The sequence below is a fragment of the Uranotaenia lowii genome, chromosome 3, assembly GCF_029784155.1.
Source record: "Uranotaenia lowii strain MFRU-FL chromosome 3, ASM2978415v1, whole genome shotgun sequence".
Classification (NCBI taxonomy): Eukaryota; Metazoa; Arthropoda; class Insecta; order Diptera; family Culicidae; genus Uranotaenia; species Uranotaenia lowii.
Window position 1 is genome coordinate 58,724,380 of NC_073693.1, and position 22,731 is coordinate 58,747,110.

The 22,731-nt window shown below is 31.8% G+C and overlaps 1 protein-coding gene across 2 annotated transcripts; it reads left to right on the top strand.

Annotated features, from left to right (window-relative positions):
* The first annotated feature begins 1,336 nt into the window (after nt 1-1,336).
* LOC129758550 (U-scoloptoxin(01)-Cw1a) lies at nt 1,337-21,057 on the top strand. 2 transcript variants are annotated; one of them, XM_055756076.1, is made up of 4 exons: nt 1,337-2,229; nt 20,356-20,550; nt 20,640-20,776; nt 20,840-21,057. In XM_055756076.1, exons 1-3 carry the CDS (start codon nt 2,161-2,163, stop codon nt 20,751-20,753), a joined length of 378 nt encoding a protein of 125 aa, XP_055612051.1. In that variant the 5' UTR covers nt 1,337-2,160; the 3' UTR covers nt 20,754-20,776; nt 20,840-21,057. The 2 variants fall into 2 exon arrangements, with proteins under 2 accessions (XP_055612051.1, XP_055612050.1); XM_055756075.1 differs by having other exon boundaries at nt 20,640-21,057.
* The last annotated feature ends 1,674 nt before the right edge of the window (nt 21,058-22,731 follow it).

The following is a 22,731-nucleotide window of genomic DNA, read 5'->3' on the forward strand; positions in this document are numbered from 1 at the left end:
GGTCAGCAAAAGGGCTCGTCCATATTGATTGTCAATTGTTTTTGTGGTATTGACGTGATTGGGCATCGAATTGGGATAAAAAATTGCATATTTTTATCGAAGGACAGTTGATTTTCGGTATCGAATCTTAAATACGGGGTCGGCAAAAGGGTTTAATGAGACTATCAATTGTCCCTTGACATTATTTTTGAATCAAAGGCAAATAAGGATTTACTAATTCTTAGTTTTACGATTTTTTCGTGACAAAATTTGAAATAAAAATTGCACATAGATTCATGGTTAAGGATGTCAGATTGCCCGGATATTTAACAGTCCGGCCCGGTCTGGATGCCCGAATTTTATTGAAAAATGCCCGGATTTATTCAACTTATTGGGCAAATCAAACAAAAAAAGTGCTGTAATTTCATGCCTCCAAAACGAAATAAGCAAAAAAAAAATCATGGAAGGTTTTTTGGAAGCCTTAAAATCAATTTAAAATCTGTCGATGAATTTTCATGAAAAAAAAATGTTTTCAATTATATTTTCTTGTTTTTCGTAACATATGAAATAGACAATTCCCTTTAAACCTGAAAAAGTTACATTTGAAGTGACAAGCGACAGTGAGTTATACTGTTTGGTGTCGCTGAAAGTTTTTGAGATAGTAGAAATCATAATCCACTTCAAAAAACATAACATTCTCTTCGAGCAGTACAAGATTAAATTCTATAAAATCTATTTTAATGTGTTGACATGTCATTTCCATTAATTTGACTTGTAGATAGTTATCCAACTGTGTGCTCATCATCTCAATTCGTTCAACAAGTTTAATCTAAAAAAGAGATACGTTTAACTTAAAGAGTACAAAAATGCTTAGAACGGTCAAAAAGAGTAATCTCCCAACATAAAAAATTAAACATTGTTGAATGCCTAAAAGGAAGAAGACACGATTGCTATCTAAATCGTTCCGTGCTTCCATAATTGGTGAAAAGCTTTCATCTAATTGATGTTCAGATCAAACCATTAAGATTCAATTAGGCGCTGATGGATCTAGAACCTCGCGCTTACTTATACTAGCGCCACCGCAAGTCGGGGAGCCTATCGCCCCCAACGGATCGGATCGTGTGCCACAGCCATTTGCCGGGTCGTTTTAGCTGGTCGGTCTTTCGGTCGTTTTCGGTTTGATCGTGGGAAGCACAGCATCTTGATCCGCCCAAAGACCCGACCCTCTGCCCAGCCAGCCACCCACCATCATCATCATCATCATCATTGCCGGTGGGGGGTGTTAATGTATAAAATCATTCACCAAACCATGCGGCCCGTTCATTCAATCTTGTAATCTCGGCGCGTCATGGCACATATTTAACGTACATTTTCCTCCCCCTCGGTTTGGTTTTTCTATCGCGATGTCAATTGTGTTCGATTGATCCTGGTTCGGTTATCGAAATTAGATTACTGTCACAATAAATAATCGATTATTGATTAGAAGACAATTCTGAAAACAGATTTCGACCAGCGGAAGAATTGGCGGTTATTTACTAAAAGTGATTCATGGGGATCTAAGGTGTTCAGCTGAAAATTAGTTGTCAATCAACATTATGGAATGCTGATTGATTGAAGTTCCTTACAAGTACTCTTCAGGTGGAAGTGATAATAAGGAAGACAGATATCAGTGTATGTTCAAAATTTGATTGAAAACCATAAAAACATAATCAGTGGAAAAATCTGTAACAGTATAGTTTGCTCCAATCCAAAAAGACTTGAGCTCTATTCAAGCATAAATAAGCGACGAACCTGAATGTATATAAAGTAATAAAGAACGAAGAAAACGCAACGAAAAATAAAACCATCAAAAGGGCTTAAAGAGTGCAAATTGTGTGAATCTGCTGCTTATTACAGCTTCCTACAGATTTGAAATTAAAAATTGAACCAAACAGGCCCTGTCAGTCAGTGAGAAGTGTAGCAGCTTAGTGGCTTAGTGAACTGATTATTTTGGCTTTGTTTTGGAAACATTCCGGGCACGAATGCTATGATACATCCCCCCACGATCAGCAGCTGGATGGGGTGACGCAAAAGGGCGCAAAAAGAAGCGGTACAATTAAGCGGTGGATTGAGCTAAGCATCGGAAGCTACCTCATCTTTGCAGTCTTGGTCTCAATCTGCACAACGAAGTTCTTCGCCATCATGTGGAAGTACATCATCATCCTATCAGTATTTGCAGTGTACCTGCTGAAAAATCATCAAATTAGTGGGGTAATGTGAGAAAAAACTCATGAATAGTTATATATCAATGAAAATTAATATTGATGAAAAAAAGCAACATTGGAATGAAACAATGGACTGGTAGTGTAAATTATTTACCAATATGCTCGATATTGTGACTGAAACAGGACGAATGCTAATGGATACTTACGAGTGAATCTCAAGGAGCTTAAGAGGAGGGAAAGAATTCAATTCAAACTACACGATCAATTGATTATTGTTTGACACTTAGTTCTTCTTATGAGAAAAAATAATGACACCAATCAGTGGTTTCCTGTTAGCGGAACCGGAAATAAGCTCATTTTTCTTGTTCTCTGGCTTGGTAACAATTTAGTCATAAAACTTATTCGCCAGCAAAAAGAAAGATTATTCACAAACTGGGTCGCAACCTAGCATTTTGGTACCTTATATTGTCTGTATGTAATTTTGCTAATATTTGCTCTGTTTAACGACGGAATTTCAACGAATTTATGTGACATCATTTATCATGGCCGTAGGAACGGGGGGGGGGGTTTTGGGAGTTAAACCCCCCCCCATGAGGGTCCAAAAAAGTAAGCGAGTTATTCTACTCTACACTCAAAACTTTAAATTTATAATCAAATTATGATAATAGAGCAAATATATTCTAGAGTAACTATCTGAACTAAAAACTAATACAAAAACTTACACATTTATCAATCGAAAACGCTCACTGAAGAAGATCGTAAGTTGCTATCGAAATACCGGTATCTGAACTTTTCATTTACCGTGGTTTAATTAAAAGGAATCTTTCGATTGCTTTGTATCAAACAAAAACCTGAAAAACCCTTTCAAGTTGAAAATTCTGCTCCAGTTTTTCAAAATTGGCTCATCAAAAATCTAAAAAAAACTTAAAAAACCTTTCATGATAATTTTTTGAAACTTGCTGCGAAAATTGTTGACGCATAAATAAAAAATTACAACACATTTTTTTTAAAGTTTGATTAAATTTAGAATGAAAATGAGAACAAACCCGGGCAAAAACCGGGCTTTTCCAGCCTACTATAAAAAATTAAAAATTCTAACTTTTTTAGTTCAATACATAGAGCATTACTTTATACTACAAAGTTGTAGAATACAAGAAAATATGAAACTTTGTTCAATACATCAAAACTCTATCTCTTTTCAGAGCAGAGTTATAAAGGTTTTATTTTAAAAGTTATTTAAAAGTTAGTTTTTTAAACTTAACTATAGTTAGATGAGGATTTACATGAATAAAATGTTCTAAACATTTGTTGAGACATTCAAATTCCACGTTTTGCACAAGATTGCAACATTTTACGACGTTTCCTAGCCAACTTATTGCATTTTTAGGTTTTATTTTTACTCAATTTCACGAGCGTTTATTGCCAAAACGTGCAAGTGGATTTTCAAAACAAATAAACCACATTGAAGCTTGAACTTAGTGCAACAAATTGGTGTTGGCGCCATTTGTCTCCACGCGCTCATATTCGAACACAACAAGCATATATTTGATATGTTTTACGTGTTTCCATACAAAAATTATTTTTAACTCTTCCCCCTACGAGTTCGACTGTGAGGAAGGTATTGTCTAATCGGATACTCCGCGATGGTATCGGTGAAGATATAGAAGCCCGGCATATGTAGAAGGTATAGTCATATCTTTGTACACTTTGGATCGGGCCGGACTTTTCCCAAATTTGATATTAAATATCCTGGCCAATCCGGTTAAAACCGGAAAATTGGGCAACCTCATCATAGAAATTCAGATCTGAATATTCAATGTTAAATTAAACCCATTATGGAAGTGCTGGTTCCATATTCCTATAAACAAAACCAAAATTGTATTTCTACATATTTTCGTATTTCTGATTTTGTATCAAGTTTAGGATTCTTTATTTTTAGTTCGAATAATCAGAAGAAATTAGGAATGAAAAGATGCTTTAAAATCCTTGTTCGAATTCGGTTTTGCATTTTATATCAAATTTGAATCATGGGTTTCGAAAATCAAATGCATTTTCAATATTTTGATAATAGTTTTCCAAATATGAAAAAAGAAGAAATTCATTTTATATTCAAATTCGAAGTTCTTAAACTTTACTCTAACACACAATTTAAACATTAAAAGCTTCTTAGTGGCGATTCAAAATTGAAAACCAGATTCTGATTCATCATCAATTCACATTTTAAATCAGATTCACAAAACAGATTGAAAATAAATAATTGAAATATAAATTAAGATGAAACCAGCACTACAGAATTTGAATAATAGATTCATGAATGAGGGCTTGTGATCGAGATTTTGCTCATGAAATTCTGATCTGGAATTAAGATTCGGGAATCGTATTTTTGTACATTTCGGAAATCGTATAGAAATTTGGAAACAGATTCAATGTTCAATTTTTGAATTCAGGATAAGAATTCAGATTTAAATTCATAAAAAGATTTATCTTGTAAATGAGTTTTTCAATCAACAAAAAATTGTTGAGAAATTCAAGAGAACACAAACTTAAAAGTTTGCTTGTCAGTTCAATTTCCAGATTTCAAAGTTTTTAATCAGAATAAGTTTGTACACAGTTCAGCTGAAAATCACAAATATAAAGTAGAATTTGAGTTAAATTTCTAAGTTTTGATTCAGGCAAAATATCCCAAATTATTTTTAAAAAAATCATCCACAAGATTTTTAGTATGAAATTGATTCTTTATGAAAAATATTTCCTGTTAGGAAACATATACCTGAATTTCACCTAAAAATCTGCTCATTTTTTTTTATTTTTTCGGTGTATTATTTAACGTTATTAATATCGCAGCTTTTTTGAAGCCAAATTTCAAAACTTTTTTTTTGTTTTTTTTTGTTTCGATTATAGTCGTTTTACCATCATTATGGCATTCGCGACTTTATCAACGTTGCAGTTGGCGGATCGTTATTGAAAAACTATCCGGTACAACTGCATTCGATGTTTACTCTTGGGCTTGAACTCGCGGACATCGGCTCAGGAGGCAACAGACTTGCCAACTGAGCTATATTTCAAAACTAAAATCATAAATTTAGTTCAAGTTTGCATCAACCAAATTTGATTCGAAATTTTTTTTATCTCTTACTCTTTTTTTAAATTTTATTTATTTTCATCAAAGGTTAGAATCTTGGCATTTGTAAAAGAGTTTATAAGATAGGGCTTGTTTGATTTGAAAATAGAATAAACTTTTTTTAAGAAATTAAAACCTCCCCTTAAAAAAATTTATTTTATGCTCAAATCAAATAACTTTGATCTACCAGACTTTTAAACAAATTCATAAATTTCAACCATCGATGAAAACAAATTTTATATTTTGTTTCTAGAATCAAAATATGAAAAAAGGTTTCATAAAAAAAATTTTAGCTCACCCTTTAGGCAAAGGACCAACGTTACTTTTTTTTAAGGTTTTATTAATGACACTTTATTTAGCATCCTTGTGGCATTCGTGTCTTCTCTTAAGTTACAATTTCATACGAAAGCTATTAATGAGTATTTAAAAATAAATAGTCATACAGTTACAAACATTATTTGGGTTTTTTTTTATTTGTGTGTTGTTAGACAAAAAGTCATAGGTAAAAATGAGTCACCAAAACCCCCCCCATGAGTCGGTTCTTCCTACGGCCCTGTCATTTATTATGAATTGTGTTTGTAGTTTGATTGTCAATTTTTTAGTGCGTTTTGTAATTTTACGAGCGATCTACATTCGTTGCGTTACATCACCCATTATTTTTTTGCAACAGGGTTTTGCTCCTGATTTGAAGCAACAAAAAAGGTAGAAATGATTTTCCATTAATAACTTATTTCAATTGTTATCGATTTGTTTTCAAAGTGAGCTTTGTTAAAGCTCATATCATGACAAATATTTTACCAAAAACTTCGGTTGGAGTTATAATAGAAAAGTTATAATGATTTGAAAATTACCTATAAATATATAAATTATCACCCAATGAAAAAAAAAAAATACCGTAAACTGGGGAAGTTTTGATCACCGGGGTATCTTTGATCAACATGAATTTTTTGCAGATTATCATCATTAACTAAAACTCAAGTTAAAATTTCTGAAAACTGTTTTCTACGTTTGGAAGCCTATAAATTGAGTTTAAATAGGCTTAATTTGGTTGCAGTTGGAGATATTTTTAAATTACTTAAAAGTGATTTTAAATTTTTAAAATATCGTTTTTTCGAAGACTCACAAACAAACACATCTCCTGATAAAGTGATAGCATACAGAAGCAAATGGGTTTTTTATATGAAAGTTTAAATTTTTCATTTGTATGGGTATAGTCTTAGAGTTATTGTTATGGTCATTCTATGATAATTTTTGGATATTTAAAAAACGGACATTTTCTATGAGAAGCCTGTATAGAACAAATGACTTAAAACCCCATTTGATAGGTTAAGTTTCAATAAAAAAAAAGAATATAGAAACAGTGCAGGGGGAGGACCTAGGGAATTGCATAATGATAAAATTTAATTTGTTCTTGAGACCAAAAAATATTGAGAAATGTTTATAATTTTTGCCCCCAAATGTATGCAGCAACATAGTCCATCTTTTGAATATATTTGTTTCTGAAAGAAAATGAAAAAAAAAAACAATTGAGTGCAAAAAAATTATTGTTATTGATGTTTTAAGCCTTCTGTGCTTATTGTCATCAAACAATGATTTTGAAGATGTTGAGATACGTTAAAACCATAGTGATCAAAGTTACCCCGAAACATGAAATCTGGTTTTGTAACAAACATTTGGTTATAGGCACTAATGTCGTTTGAATATTCTGCTATCAATGATCATGTTTTATACTCTTTACCTCAGTAAGTATTTGCAAACTGTTTAGTGTTCCAAAAAAACAACTCCTTCAAAAATATTCGAAAATGAATTGAAAAAGTGATCAATGTTCCCCCAGTTTACGGTATTTAAGAATGGCAGGTTTGGCTTTCTAGAGCTTTCAATAGTTTCATGAAATATTTTGCCAATGTTTATATAATCTCATCATCATCATAATCTCATCTCATCTCTTCGCCATACGGTTAAACGGTTTTTCTTATTTTGAACTCTGTATTCCATACAAACATCCGTCCAATAAAGAATGAAATCGTCTGTTGGGTCATTTTCTAACCGGCGCTTTTTTCATACATTTTTACATCTTTGGACCAAATTTCAAGATTTTTCAATAAAAAATTGTCAAAGATACACTGAGTGAAATAAGAATAGTACCACAATGTGTTTGTGCTTGTGCTTGTTAAAATATGAATGATTGAAAATCACGAAAATTTTCTTCTACAGTTTGTTCTGAATAGTTTAACGGCTAAATCAAGCATAAGTTTACTTTTTTTGGACGAAGCAATTGGCGTTGAGGACCACAAATGTGAAAAAGGGGTGCGAAATAAGAATAATTCCACTTGACTTTAAAAAAAACATGATTATTTCTAGAAATTTACTGTGAAAAAGTGAATAAAAACGCTTCTACGAATTATTTGAATAGATAAATGCATTTTAAGGAGATTTCTAGAATGGCAAAGGTTTCCAAAGGTTTTAAAAGGGGAGTTTAAGAGATGCTCCTCTAGCGTTAAGGAATTTGATATTTGAGCTTCACCAAACTACTTACTTTCTTCATTCAAATGAAGTGAAAAGATGAAACAAACATTCTGGGTTTATTTTGAATCAGAAAAAAACAGGTTGGAATTCAAAAACTTAGATTTTTTTCAGTAAACCACACGCATTCCAGTTTCAAGTCGAAGAATGGCTGCACTATCTTGCAGTTAAAACCAAATTAAGTCTCAATATTGATTTTACAGGTTTATTTAGGCCCATATTCATCATTTTGAGGTAATTTTTCATCACAGTTTTGTGGAAGTTCACGGTGCAGAAAGCTTTTCCGGATTTGCAAAAGAATCATCAGAACAAGAATGTACAACCGCCAGAATTCCTGCTCATCTCAACTTCCAATTCAATTGCAAATCATACCAATACAACTTTATTCTGATTACCGATCCAAAAAAATTACTTTTAGTGACCTTGATACAATTCAATTTTTTTTGATTTAGTGATCTTAGAATTTCCAAGGCGTTCACACGGTACCATGTAGATACTTATTTTTTGACTAAAATTATCCAGCACACCTTAATTAATGCCGAATGTTCGAAAATGGGCATAAATTTGGTTAAATTGCAAGATAGTGCGGCCATCAATGATCTAAAACAAGAGAAATAGTGTTTGACTATTAAAAACATTAGTATTTTTGAATTTCAAGCTGTGTTTTGGATTCAAATTCAGCCTCAAATCTATGTTTCATCATTTTGCAACATACTCATGTTAACGAAGAAATTAAGCAGTTTGATAAAGCATTATAGCTCAAATATCAAATTCCTTAACGCTAGAGGAGCATCTCTTAAAACACCCTTTTAATACCTTTGAAAACCTTTGGAAATCATGAAAACTCCTTAAAATGCTGTTATTTATTCAAATTATTCGTAGGAGCAATATTATTAACTTTTACACAGTTAATTTCAAGAAATAATCTTGTTTCTGTTGAAATACTCATGTGGTACTAGGGTAAGTGAGCCCTATTTTGGCATGGTCCTTTTCTTGGCATGCCAACATGTCTTTTCATTTCTTTTTAGGTCCAAATTGAGCTAAAAATTTTGAATATATTCTCATTGCGAAGAGAATAATTTGTTTCAAATCTGTGCATATCTAATTTTTTGATAGTTTGTACTTTATTGAAGTAGTTAATTTTTTTCGATCTGCATCCGAGGCAATTATGTTGGAAATCACCGTATGAAAATCAGATGAACTCACCTTTCTAGTGCAACTGTTAAATTCCCATGCGATTTCAAACGCGGATATTCATTTGAAAAATTTGCAATAAATACTCATGCCTACAGTTAAACACGGCAAAAAATCTAAAAATACTAGAAAGACAAAAGAATGAATATTTATTTAGGTATTGAATAAAAATTTTAAATTAATTTTGTTCCTTTTCTTGACATGCAACTTCAATCGAAATACACCACCAGTGTTGGAAGCTGGAAAAAATACATGTTCATTAAAGAGGTATTTTTGGGCTGATGTTTTCCCTAAAAATTCGTTTAAAACTACGCACAAATGTTTTCATACTAATTGGGTTGTATGATAAGACCTTTTCTATCAACTTAAGCTTCGAAATAAGTTGGAGAACATAAAAGATTCGACTAACTAATAGTCATATCCAAGCATGGAAAATGAAAAAATCGCTATTTGGGAACCATGAATCGAAGGTACATTGGTGTGCGTGCGAACAGCATTTGCATTGCAGTCTGCCGAGCAAATGCCACGTGGTCTCCTACAGAACACAGTGGTTCGAAATTAAAAAAAATTAAGTAAAATTAAGCAACTCATAAGACTTGAGATATTTTTCTTATCTAAAAACTGTTAGATCAATGGCAATTTATGACTTTAGTATATAAAATATATAATTCATTGAGTTTTGGAATCGTTTTCTATTGCTTGGGAACCATATAAATACTCAGATTTAATTTTTTTGATTTTTGTTCGGATTTTTTTCTTGTAAACATAAGTTGGAAGTTCAGGAGAATATCGTTTTCTTACCAATTATTCCTTATAACATGTGAGTCGGATTAAAAAAAATGTTTTAGCAAGGTTTACATTCTAACATTTTTTTGGCGTGTCAAACCACTGCGCAACGCCCCGGGCATTCGAGATGGCTCTTGCTAGAAGCTCATAATCTCAGCTAACAAATTCAAAAGGGCAAAATTTTAAAATACCATTTTTTATTTCATGAAGCCAAACTCCACAATATCAAGATAGTTGTTTCGTAGTGAAAATAACCCTATGTGTTGCAATCGCAAGTCTCTTAGAGTATTTCACTATCAACTTATGGTCTATAAACACTCAAAAGGAAAAATTTAAACAATGATTTATAAATGACAACACATCATAATGCACAGAACGATAGAAATTTCGTAAATAAATCTGTCGTTAGGCTTAGCATTCCTGAATTTGTCCAGTTAGCATTCAAGTCAGGAAATTAAAAAAACACTTAGAAAATCCAAGCAATTTTCCAATATTTGGAAAAATCTAATCGATGAGAATAGTTCAAAATAAGATATTTCAAATCAACGTTACAATACCACTTTCACAACTACCACGTTCAAGTCATTTTTTTGTAATAATTAGTTTATTTGACACGGCTCAAATCTTTCAGTATTACTTCCTTTCAAGTCGCATTTGATTTTTATTTTGATGAAATTGTCTCAAAAAACTTCGCAAAAGTGATGAACTGTGAAATCGCTTTAAAAAATTCCGAGGAATGTGAATCAATCGGGGCCAGAAACGGATATTTTACCTCAATATTCTGGCAGCTGGCCCACATCAACTTTTTTTTAAAACTCTACGTTGAAAACCTGGGCTAGTCTTGATAAGCCCATGCCATCTGAAATGCTTTTCCTAGATTGATTGGCTTTATTCAGATTTTATCAGTCCTTCATAAGTAACGTACTATATACATATTGGAGAAATTTTTGAAGTGCTCAGTTTAAAAAGTTTTCTTACATAATATGTTAGTTTAGATTTCATCAAAGGGATTTGATGTTCATAAAAAAGAGAAATTTCAAACCACTCGCGAACATAATTCGTTTCTGAATCTGTCCCCCTGATGAAGGTTTGGTTGTCATTCATAAACCAATGATTCTACAAATATTCTGAAACAACTTGAGGTGTTTATAATCATCACTTTGTTTATTTGAGCAAAAAGTTTAAAGTTTCAAAAATTAAAATATAAAAATTGTGGAAATTCTGGACTTCCAACTTTTTGAAATGAAAGCTTTTTTTGTGCTTCCTTTCCAACCGAATTTCATCAATGTTTTCAAAAGCCTTTTTGTTGTATGAGTGGCGCCCGGTGTTCCATCGTCGCATAGAACATTACGCTCAGCTGACGTCATTCTGTCAGTGGCCTTATATTCAGAATTGCCAACGATTCTGTTAACTGTCAATTGAGCTTTGTTGGTAAAGATCTATTGCACATTGCTGGTGGCCAAGAATCGGATCATCGAAACTGCAAACAATTGGCACGGCGGCCAAGTAATTGGAGCACCGCAGTGAGTACTTTGCATGCATTTTGCTCACAATAATGAAAGTTCTATAGAGAAAACATAATTTTGTTGAATTCTAAGCATGTTAGCAAGTAAATTCTTCAAAGGATGTTCTATGGTGCACTCAACAGGAAGGTTGGAATGTTGAAAAAAAGGGTACACCATGCCTTAGGTGCCAAGGTCGGGTACATTTACCCTATTCTTATTTCGCTCACTGTACAGCAAATTTGGTGAAGCAATTCCAAATTTCCCTTTTTTACGAGAATAGCTGAATCTTGTTTCCAGTCATTATTTTGCGTTAGTTGAACAGTTGAACTAAATTGTGTGTAAATTTCATGAAAAAATAGCTACCAAGATAGATATTGCAGCTTGTCGAAGTTGGAAGAGAGGGCGCAGCTTCACGCGATTTCATTCTTTTGTGAACGCAAGTGTATATATATTTATTGAACTTTCGGTACATCTCTGCTGATTTTCTGAAGAAAAAATTTATCTTTCCTTACAAATTTTTATATAAAACTAAAATACGTTTCGCTAATTCAGAACTGAATGAGGCACTACCAAATATTTTATTGGTTTTTGTACATGTTAAATTGAAATTTCCATACAAAGTTTACGGTGGTCTAATGGACACTTTTTATCATTGAAACTGTCAGAAATAATCTTGAGGAATATTTTGAGAGCAAACCAATTAAAATTGTTAAAGACCTATAACAAATATGTTTAATCAAATAAACAAGAGTCTATGATTGATGTAAAGACGGAAAAATTGGACATTTGTTCCGATCTAGTCATCCAATGTGGTGGAAAGAGGGAGTTACTTTTTGATGTAATATTTTTAAAACAAATTTAAGCTTTTCTTCATGATGTCCTAATCATGTTTGTAAAATGCCGCTATCCTAAAATTACAGGCTAAATAGAATAAATATATGATTTTTATCATAAAAACTTTGAATTTAAGCTCCATTTAACACCTTTCAAGGGAATTGAAGATCACAAAACAGATTTGATAAAGTTTTTCTTATGGATAAACTGCCTCCATAATATGGCAACCCTAACTTTTGTTTTATTCATTAAAATTATAAAAAAAATAGAAAATAGATTATTATAAAACTTCAGCATTGGCGTATGACAGTTATCAATTTTAAGCATTTCCAATGAAATTACACGGAAATATTGCCAGAAAAACAGAAATTTTGTTTAAAACATAAATAGGCGCATTTTGCCCGCACGGTTTGAAATTCGTCAATTTTGTCAACAGTTATAATTAAATCGATTTCTCAAAAACTGAAGAGATTTCAACATAAAAATTACTCCAATGTATAGATAACAGATGTCTGCTTATGTTTATAGAGTTTTTGTACACATATTCGATGAAATGTTTGATTAAATCTTTATTCTGCTTAATACGCGCATATAGCCCGCTTCTCCTCTATTAGCAGCTTACCTAACTCGAATCAACATGATTTGAAACCACAGATTCGAATGAAAAAAATATGACAGTTACATTTCATAGCTTACTAATCATAAATATATGGTTGTATGAATGGTAGTCCGCATATGAAATTTTTCCTTAAGTTGCGCTTCTTGACGATAAAATTCGTTTACTTTAAAGAAATTTTTGAAATTGCAAAAAAATGTGTATGGTTATCGTTGTGAAACTCGATTTTTCAGCACTTGACGTTGTTATCCAGCTTGGCAAACTTCGTTGGATAAATATACATAACATGCTGAATAAATCCACATTAGCAATTTATTGCAGGGTTGTACGCTGAATTGTTATTTGATTTAAAAAAAAAAAAACTTTTAATTTTTCCACGAACGGCGAAAAAATTTTCAAATTCTAGGTTGTCGTTTCACAGAAAAATCAATAATTAAATCCTTTTTTTGCAAATTTCGTCAAAAGCATAGGTAACAGTTTACGTTATTGATCCTAGAATTTTTTACAGATTTCAAAGATTTTCTTAATTAATTTTAAGTACATCCGTGACAATATTTCTGCAGTCGATTAATGAAAATCTTTTGATATTGGTAATGTGAAGCGCGGTTTCCCATTAACAATGTTTTGCATTTAGCTGCTAATTAATTAAATCATCAAATATAATTTAAGGGTGCTTAATCGCTAAGCGCACGGCACCCTCCCAAATAAACGCAATTCAATCAATCAAATATAATATTCAGCTTAGAAAATGTTTCATATGTGTTATTTTATCATCTTGAGACTTAAAAATAATCACTTTGCCACTGGACTTAGAAATTTGTTGTCGTGCTTTATCCGTCATGCGAGTAGTGAGGCTCCGTCAATTGAGAACAGTGCCAGTCGTTTGATGAAACAAAACTTGTCGGGTCAAGCGTGACGGGCGAAATTTACCAACCCTGACTATAAGCACAGATGAACAGATGTACAAGCTCGAAAAAAAAACTTCAGAAACTTATGTATAATTTCCAGTGCTCTCGTTTGAAGAAGCCGTTAAAAGAAGACGAAAATCTGTGCCATCTATTGCTTGATTTATAACTTTTGAACGGCACAATAGATGGCACTGTTTCTAGATGGCTCTTTTGAAAGTAACAATTTTTCAAAAGGGCGCAATGGTATTCGAACTCATAAATAAATGAATTTAAATACAATTAGATGAATTGCTCTATATAATTAGAGTAACCGTAAATAATCTCAAGCTGAGAAAAATAGCATCATCATAATTTTTTCACTAGAGAGACTAATGAAACAACAAACAAATACACTAGTTTAAAATACAAAATTCCATAAATCAGTGAAAAATTTCAAATGCTGCATTTACACAAGCCGAATCAATTTTTGAAGTACCGTAAAACGGTGTAACTTTGATCACCGGGGTAACTTTGACCATCAATAAGTTTTTCGACATTATCATCAATAACTTAGTCTATAGTTTGAATTTTTGAAAACTTTTTCTACGTTGGAAAGCCTATGAATTGAGTATCAAATAGACAAAATTAAGTTTGTTTGCATTAGAAATTGTTTTCTGTTAGAAAAAATGTAATTTCAAAATCTTAAAATATCTATTTTTTCCAAGGCTCGCAAACAAACAGCTTGCCTGATGATGCCAAAAAGTATTGAGAAGCAAACGTGTGGTTGAATGTGAAAGAACAGCTTTTATTCTGTGTATATGTACAGATATAGTGCTATTTTTATCATCATTTAATGATCAATTCTTGATATTTAAAAAATAAGGACATTTTCTAAGAGTAAGCCCTGATTGGACAAATGGATAGGAATCCTATCAAATGATTTACTTTGAAGAAAAAATGAAAATGGAAATAGTTGGAGGGTAAAGAGGAATGTGTGAATGTAAAATTAAATTTGTATTTTGAAGCTTAAACTATTTAGCAATTATTATAATTTTTTGCCCCTAGATGTATGCAACATCATTGGTTTTTCTCGATTATAAATGTTTTCAAAAGAAAACGTTAAAAAGCAAAGTAAAATTGATAAATTTGAATTTGTAAACAATTCTGAAAGTGTTTTGTATCCTTCATGATAAAAAAAATTTCGTTAAAACCTTCAAAATGAAGACTGATCAATGTAACCCCAAAGCATCAATTCCTGAACAGCGACGAAATCGATTTTTTAATCAAATTTAAAGTAGTCCGAAAAATTTCTGCAACCATGTTTTATGTTCATAAGAGTCCAGTACTGGTTTTAAAAATATATTCCCTTTACAGGAAAAATAACCGAAAAATATTGGAAAAAGTGATCAATATTATCGCGGATTACGGTACAGGCGCGGTCCTATGGGGGGGGGGGGGGGGTGATCGGGGTGATCACCCCCCCCAAGCGGCAAAAAACCGTTATAAAAAACTCTCAAAAGCTCGAATTTCTATTAAAAGTTGGAACTTTTCTTAGTAAATGTGCATTTGAATTTTCACAATTTTCACCCCGTGGGGGTGATTGTTCTACAGAAAAGATAATTTATCACAAAAGGCTCAATATTGAAAAAAGTCGGTCCACCAAACTCAAGCAGCTGTAACTTGCGATTAACTGGACTAAATTATGCCAAAGGGGCCATCCATAAATTACGTAACGCACCTAGGGGGGGGGAGGGAGTAAGCTCGAGCGTTACGAATTGTGACATAGGGGAGGGGGGGAGGTACGCTCATCGTTACGTAACGATTTTTCCTTGAAAAATTCAGATTAATCGCAGCTTTTTTAATGCCATGCAATTTTTGCAGAATGATAAGCAAACCAAAATCAGCTATAAATTTGTAAGCTTCAACAAGATTCAATCTGGTTTGTAAACTTTCTTCTTTAAAGATTCTTAGATAGACTTCTGAAAATGTGTATTGGATATCCGTGAAATAACCGTTGGAAAACCGAATATTTGGTACATTTATCCCCAAGAACTCGATCCAATCTTAACACGGAAATTTTATTATTTTCTCTCAATTGATTAGAAAAAAATCTATTTTGATTATTCCGACGAATATTGCTAAGTGGAGTATATTTTGCATAACAAGTTATGCTCCTTGAACAAAGAAAAGTTAACGAGGTAGATCATCAGTTAACAAGCACAGAGCAACTCGTAATAAGACAATTAATTTCTTTTATCAGTGACTTATCATCAATGAGTACTAAGAAGCAATTTGGATAGATTATTATTCCGTTTTGAAGAACGTTAAAAAATTGTATGTTAAAATCTTTTTTCACCTTTGAAAATCAGTATTTGAAAATATGAGAAGATGGAGGGGGGGGGGGGGGGGTAATTATCAGCGTTACGTAATTTTCATAGGGGGGTACGTTGAAGCGTTACGATTTGTGACATACGGGGGGGAGGGGTCAAAAAAGTGCATTTTTTGCGTTACGTAATTTATGGATGCCGCCAAATAACATTTGTTGATAAGTAACTCAACAAAGGTGTGGTTTTAAGTGTTGATTTCTAATTGGCTATTAATGAAATGTAAGGACAATTTTTTTAAAACTGTCACTTATTTCCCTGATATGCCTAAGTTAATGCGAGCAAATCGTAATAAATTTTATATTTGTCTGAAGCAAATTCAGAGCTTCTAAATTCTAGATTTTGTTTTGAATTTTAATGAAATGACAAAATGGAAAATGTCACATAGGAGGGTGAATATCGTTGTAACACTAAAATACTTAAAATATTTGTTCTGCTGTCGTCATACATTTATTGCCTACAATATGCAGTTTCTTTATTATTTGCTCAAATTTAGAAGGAAACAGTAAAAAAAAAATCATTAAACTATAAACGTACGGAATTATGTGATTTTCAATTTTCTTAATTTTTAGAAATTTCTACCATGTTTAATGGACTAACAGATCTTGGTCATTCTAAGAAGTACAAAAAACCTTTGGCCTTCAAGTGTTAAATTACCTTTATTGTATTTAAGAAATTAAAATTTTAGGCAAATTATCCATCAGTTTTTTAGGCGTTTAAGAAACGTATGACTTCAATTGACCGTCTAACTTTCTAATCTTTTATTTTGTGTTTTAGTCACCAATATTTCACTAAACAAATTTAATCGTTATAAACAACAAGTGTTGATGCCGCATAAAATTCATTTTTGATGAAGTTTTGAGTAGCGAATAGCTTCCCATAAGGATTATATTTCAAAATATTTTTTAAATCGATTGAAAATTATCAATTTTGCATCAGGAAAAATGATTCTAATAAAACTTTACTTTAAGAATAAAAAGCTAATACATATCTGAAATTTAAATATAAATTTGAATTTAAATTCTGTATTTTTTTCTTTTGTTTACAGCTGGATCATTGAGAATTTGTAAACTTTATGAAGTCATATCAGATGTCTCATGCTAACCTAATTTTAAAATTTAAAGTAGTGCTATTTTCTTTTGCGTTTGCAAGAAATTCATTCTGTTGTGGTATGAGCCTACTTGGTTGAATGATTCAACTGAATCAAAGCAATCTAAAGATTCCTTTTAATTCAACCACGGTAAATGAAAAGTTCATATATCAGTATTTCGATAGCAACTTACTACCTTCTTCAGTGAACGTTTTCGATTGATGAATCAAATTTAAATTTCAGATCTGATTTTATTAAATTCTGTTTGAAATGCATCACATCAAACATTCATATTATGGGTGACCATGAAAAAATACAAGCACAGCCAAACAGAAATCGAATATGAAATATTTATAGTAAGAGTTTAAATTGAAAAAAAATCTTCTCAAGAGATTTCAGCAACAATAAATCGAAAAAAGAGATTACTTGTTATGAGTTTGGCGTTTCCTATGAGTTTTTAGAGCCAAAAAGGAACAAAAAGTATTTATAAAAGCTGTTTTAATATGAAGGAATTGGCGATTGAGATTCAAATTCATCTCCAGTACCCAAAATCTGTATTCAAAACTATAACACAAGGAGACAAAATTCACATTTTCCGAGGTGCAAAGAATTTGAAAACTGATTTTGACTTTTTTAATACAAATTTGTATTTTTTATCAGTTCTTGTTTCTTGTTTGTGCATTTTATAGCAAAAGTGTTAAAAATCAAATAGTTGAAAAAAAAAGGTTTTGGCTTAATGATCAATTTTCATGAGGCCTGTGAGTAATTTACCATGAGAAAAAATTATAGAAGTAAGTATGTTTCCCCATTTTGTAAAATACAAAGATTATCTAGACGTATTGTTTTTTTTTGCGGGAATTTGTCACTTTTTGGCATTCTTCCTTCTAATCTGTATCGTTGAATGAATAAAGGATAATGAAAAGATTCAATTTTTTTTGTTCATGTAGGTTAGTTACTTCATAAATTCACTGATCGATTTCACTCTGAACTGCTTAGTTTTAAAATTACTAAATGCCAGAAAATAAGAAGAGAGAAAAAATCTGACAAAAAAATCGAATTTGAGACGCAAAAATCTTCCAAAATCAGTTTATCTCGGTTTTTATTTTTCCCTTGTAAATTAAAATTATCCCCTTATCATTTCACTATTTTTTCGGCAACAAGGCATTCTATCATACTAAATAGTCAGGAGATTTAGTGACACTCCTGGATTTAAAGATCTACAGCAATTATGTCACCGATTCTGGTTTCAGCTCATCTACACAATAAAATTGAAGTTTTAAGTTAAAATTTAGCTTAAGGTTTGATATTCTGAATCTGAAAGCTTGGCTATTTCAAATGTAAATGATTGAGACTCTTCTCTCATTTTTTTATTATAATTCAAAATTTTTTAAAAAATAAGAATTATGTGTAGGTTCCTATGTACATGAACAATAAAAAAGACTAATTACATTTTTTTTAATAATTTATTTGTTGTAGTACGATTAAAATTGAAAATTTTGAATGATAAACTTAAATTCAAGAGCAAATGAAATTAAATAAGGTTCCAGAAGCTTTATATTCAGAAACTGATTTCGATAATCGGATATTCTACATTCATTGCTCGTTAGTTAGAATTCAATGCTCGTTAGTTATGTTTGTTAATTAGTTTATCGGCTTATCGGTGAAAAGTTAAATACTTCCGAAAAATTATAAAATATCAGAGCGCAAATATTTAGAAGCTCAGGAAAAAATTAAGATAGCTTGAAATTTCATCTCTCAGCAACGTACGTATTATAAAAAAAATATCAACATTTTTTCGCAGAGGATATTATAGATTCGCTGGTTGATAAAGTTTTCACTATTCATCTTTTGTTTTATACTTTTTTTCAGTTCAGTGATTCATGGGGGAAGGAGGAGCATTGTGCAGCTTATATTGTAGACTCATTTGAAACTGACCATTCCCCCCTCCCTCACAACCCCTCCCCCTTATTTCGATCACTCAAATGATCGTTTTTTTACCAGATATTTCACGTTCCTTTATATTGACTGATTTTTGAAAATTGGAAAATCACCCCCCCCAAGAACCAACTCTAGGACCGCCCCTGTTACGGTATCTCATTCTTAGAAGAGCGCAATGATATATGTACCTATGATCTCAAAAATAAATAAACTAACATCGTAGTAGAATGGACGTTTTCAATATATTAACAAGAAGGTGAATTCATCTGGTTCATTTTACCTTGATTTTTTTTTAAATAAAGAGACTAACTAATAACTTTGAACAAGCCAGACGAACCAGTTATTTTATCCAGTTGAGCTTAAAATTAACAATCCAACGAAGCGATACTGATCCCAGGCTTCTCTGAGCGAGTATTTTCACGTATCATATCTGTTTCTATCAAGTGCTTTATGCTAGTTTAAAGCAATTAGAAAAACCGCTTCATGCTTAAAGTTTTGATTACGCTAATCACGAATGTGTTACGAATCTTCATCATCAATTTGCTCGAAACTCGTCAAATAGTAAGACGACCTTTTCATAACTGACTGATAGTTTGTTATTTTGTTATGTTAACATTGCAATTTCTTTTTGACAGCTCTCTCTGGTGTCCTTTGAGACATCTGGTGGCTCAACCAATAAACATAAAATTGATTCAAAACTCTACACATATTTCAAGGCATAGCTTAAACATCTGTTCATCTGTGCTACAAGTGCTTAAAATCCTAGACGAATATCAACGAACTGAATGATTCTGTGCTAAATGCAAATACAAACGATTGAAGTGCATATTTGAAAAAGCATGGACTAGTTTTCACAAAAACAACAATTTATTGTCCGAAAAAGTCAAAAAAATAAATTATTTTGGAAACGCTTCGCAAGCCGCACAAGATTGTTTCGAGGATTGTATTGAGTTCTATGCTCACAGTCCTATCGGATTTTTTTTTTTTAAATTATTGAATAATTTGTATCCATACCCTCAATCAGAGTCTCAAGACATGAGTTGTTTGATACAGTGCAACAAATTATAAGGTTGTTTATAAGTAATGTGAAATTCTCATTTGTTCTGCATTTAATTTTATACAAACTGCATGGCTTTTATGGTAGTATAAGTTCATCAAGTTGAGCTAAAAGGTTTGCGATTTTCTAAATTTAGTTTTTTAGGGTTTACAGGGTTACAGGAAACGTAATCGTTTCAATTTCTATTGTTGGAAATAATCAATACTCAATATAAATTTTTCAATACTCTTTTCGCAGCAAGTGTTCGGCTATACGGCGGATACGGACTACCCGGCGTACGATCGGATACCATCCGGGCTAAAATTCCGATGCGACGGCAAAGTGCCAGGATACTACGCGGATCCGGATACTCGCTGCCAAATATGGCACTGGTGCCTCCCTACTGGCTACATGTTCTCCTTCCTCTGTCCCAATGGAACCGTTTTCAATCAAGTATTATCGACCGGCCTCTTTGAACCAATGATCGACTTTTGAATTATGTAACAAAATGGAAGTTACTTAATTTTTTTTTTGCATTTTAGGCATTCCGAGTTTGCGACTGGTGGACGAATGTGGATTGTCCTGCATCGGATGCGCTGTACAGCAACAACGAAGACCTCTACAAGGATTTCGAGGGAAATCTGATTGTTGGATAGCGGGGAACCTCAGCCTAACTGCAGTTGTTACCGTCTTGATAGGTGCTGCAAACTGTTACTAAACTACAGATTTGTACTCGTTTTAGAACCGAAGGACTACCAATTGTGAACCAACTAAATGCGACAGGGACTTTGTGACAAAACACTGATCGATGACTAACACAAGATAATCCACCAGTGATCAACCCAACCCGATGAGAGTATGTAAGAGTGATAATCGTTTAGCAAATTTTCTTCCTATCCAGTGTGAGCTGCAGAAGCGAGGGAGAAATATGAGATTTTTGTGTTTGTAGTTGAAGAATATATCTTAATGGATCGATATATGTAAATATCTATAATAACAATAAAAATAGTACTATTATAACGTTATCAGGTATTGAGTTTTATTTATTCGAGAAAATATTTCATGAATTTTATAAACTGTGGGAAATTAAAAATGTATGACTTTCATTTAATACTTATTAATATTTTTTAACGATATGATTGTATTGGAAAAAATAGAACAGTTCTGTAAGTGATCTTTTAATTTCATAATTAATTATGTATGAAGAAACTATTAAAAGATTTAAATTTTTTTTCTGAATTTATGATCAGTTTTGAATTCTAGTTTAAAGATTTTTATAAATAAGTACTAAGTATATAGGAAAGAATGGGGAACTTGAACCCCCTTTATTATTTTCAACATTTTTTTTGGGAAAATTTAGAAACTCGCCGTCTTTTTCATAGCGTGTAATTCCAAGTTTATATGGTCCAAAAGTAAGCATGATACATGAACTCGTATATGATTTAGAATCATTTTCGTGAGACTAAAAAAAATTGTGATTTTTTTTAAGTTACAGGAGACTTGATCCTTAATTCATGGTGCCCTGATTCTAGTTAAAAATTTAGTAAAATCTGAAGATAAAAGGTCCATTGCCTATTTTTTGCCATATTATTTTGTAAGTATCAGACAAAGAGAATTCTAAAAGTTTGTCTACTACCCTATAGTCATTGCATGCGTAATTATATAGTTTATAGATAAAACAGTATTTTTAGTCTTTTTGAACAGATAATTACTTGTAAATCATTAGTTATTGGACAGATAGTAGGAATTTCATGATAACCAATGACCACGATCCTTTCAGATGAAAAATATATCGTTTTGAACTATAGGGATCAATTATACCCATAACATACATTTTGGAAAACTCCTTCTTAAAAAAATTGAGAAATTACTATTGCTGTGAAAAAATGGCATCATGAAGTTCATATTATACTCTAACGATTGACATATTAGAATAAATACTTTTATTGTAATTTTTTCATGTGAGAAACATTTTAAAGTGATCAAAAATGATCTTCAAATCACATTTTGTAACATTTGTCAAACAAAGTTCAATAGCTCGAACAACAAATTTTTCCAAATTTGTCAAGTATCCTCAATGTGCCCTTTTTTCGGTTTGCTTAAGACATATCAATTGAACATGGAGATGGAGTTTGTTATAAGACTTTTCCAATAAAATAAATATTACAACCGTTTTACAACTATAAAAGTTGCACATTACCTAGAAAAAAGTATTGAGTTGTGATTAATTTCATTAATTTATAAGTCTACTAGTCTTTTAAATGTTCAAACTGAGCATTTATTTTCGATAAGTACATTTTTGACATGTTTCTCTATTTTTAAATGTCTTTTAAGTTCTTGATTTGAAATTCTCAATTTGATATTTATGAAGCCCTCTGAATTTTCATTTTTAATGTCAAAAAGTAAATTTTTAGTTAGGTGTGTTTTGAGATTTTTTATCTCTTTCAATAGCCAGTAAACTTTTTTTTTATGATTTTTACAAATTCTCAAAAATTATTCTGAACGGCTGGATTGATTTTAACACAAAGAAAAGAAAATCTCAAAATACAATTTTTTGCTTTTTCCATTCTTTATGTGTGGCAAATTTGTTACTAAATATATGAAACGAACGGTAAAATTTCTTTCCACTATCAT

Coding starts and splice junctions, on each gene's coding strand:
- LOC129758550 (XM_055756075.1), top strand. CDS start 2,161: ATGTGGAAGTACATCATCATCCTATCAGTATTTGCAGTGTACCTGCTG. Junction 2,230..20,355: donor AAAATCATCAAATTAGTGGG/GTAATGTGAGAA, acceptor CTCTTTTCGCAG/CAAGTGTTCGGCTATACGGC. Junction 20,551..20,639: donor ATGGAACCGTTTTCAATCAA/GTATTATCGACC, acceptor TTTGCATTTTAG/GCATTCCGAGTTTGCGACTG.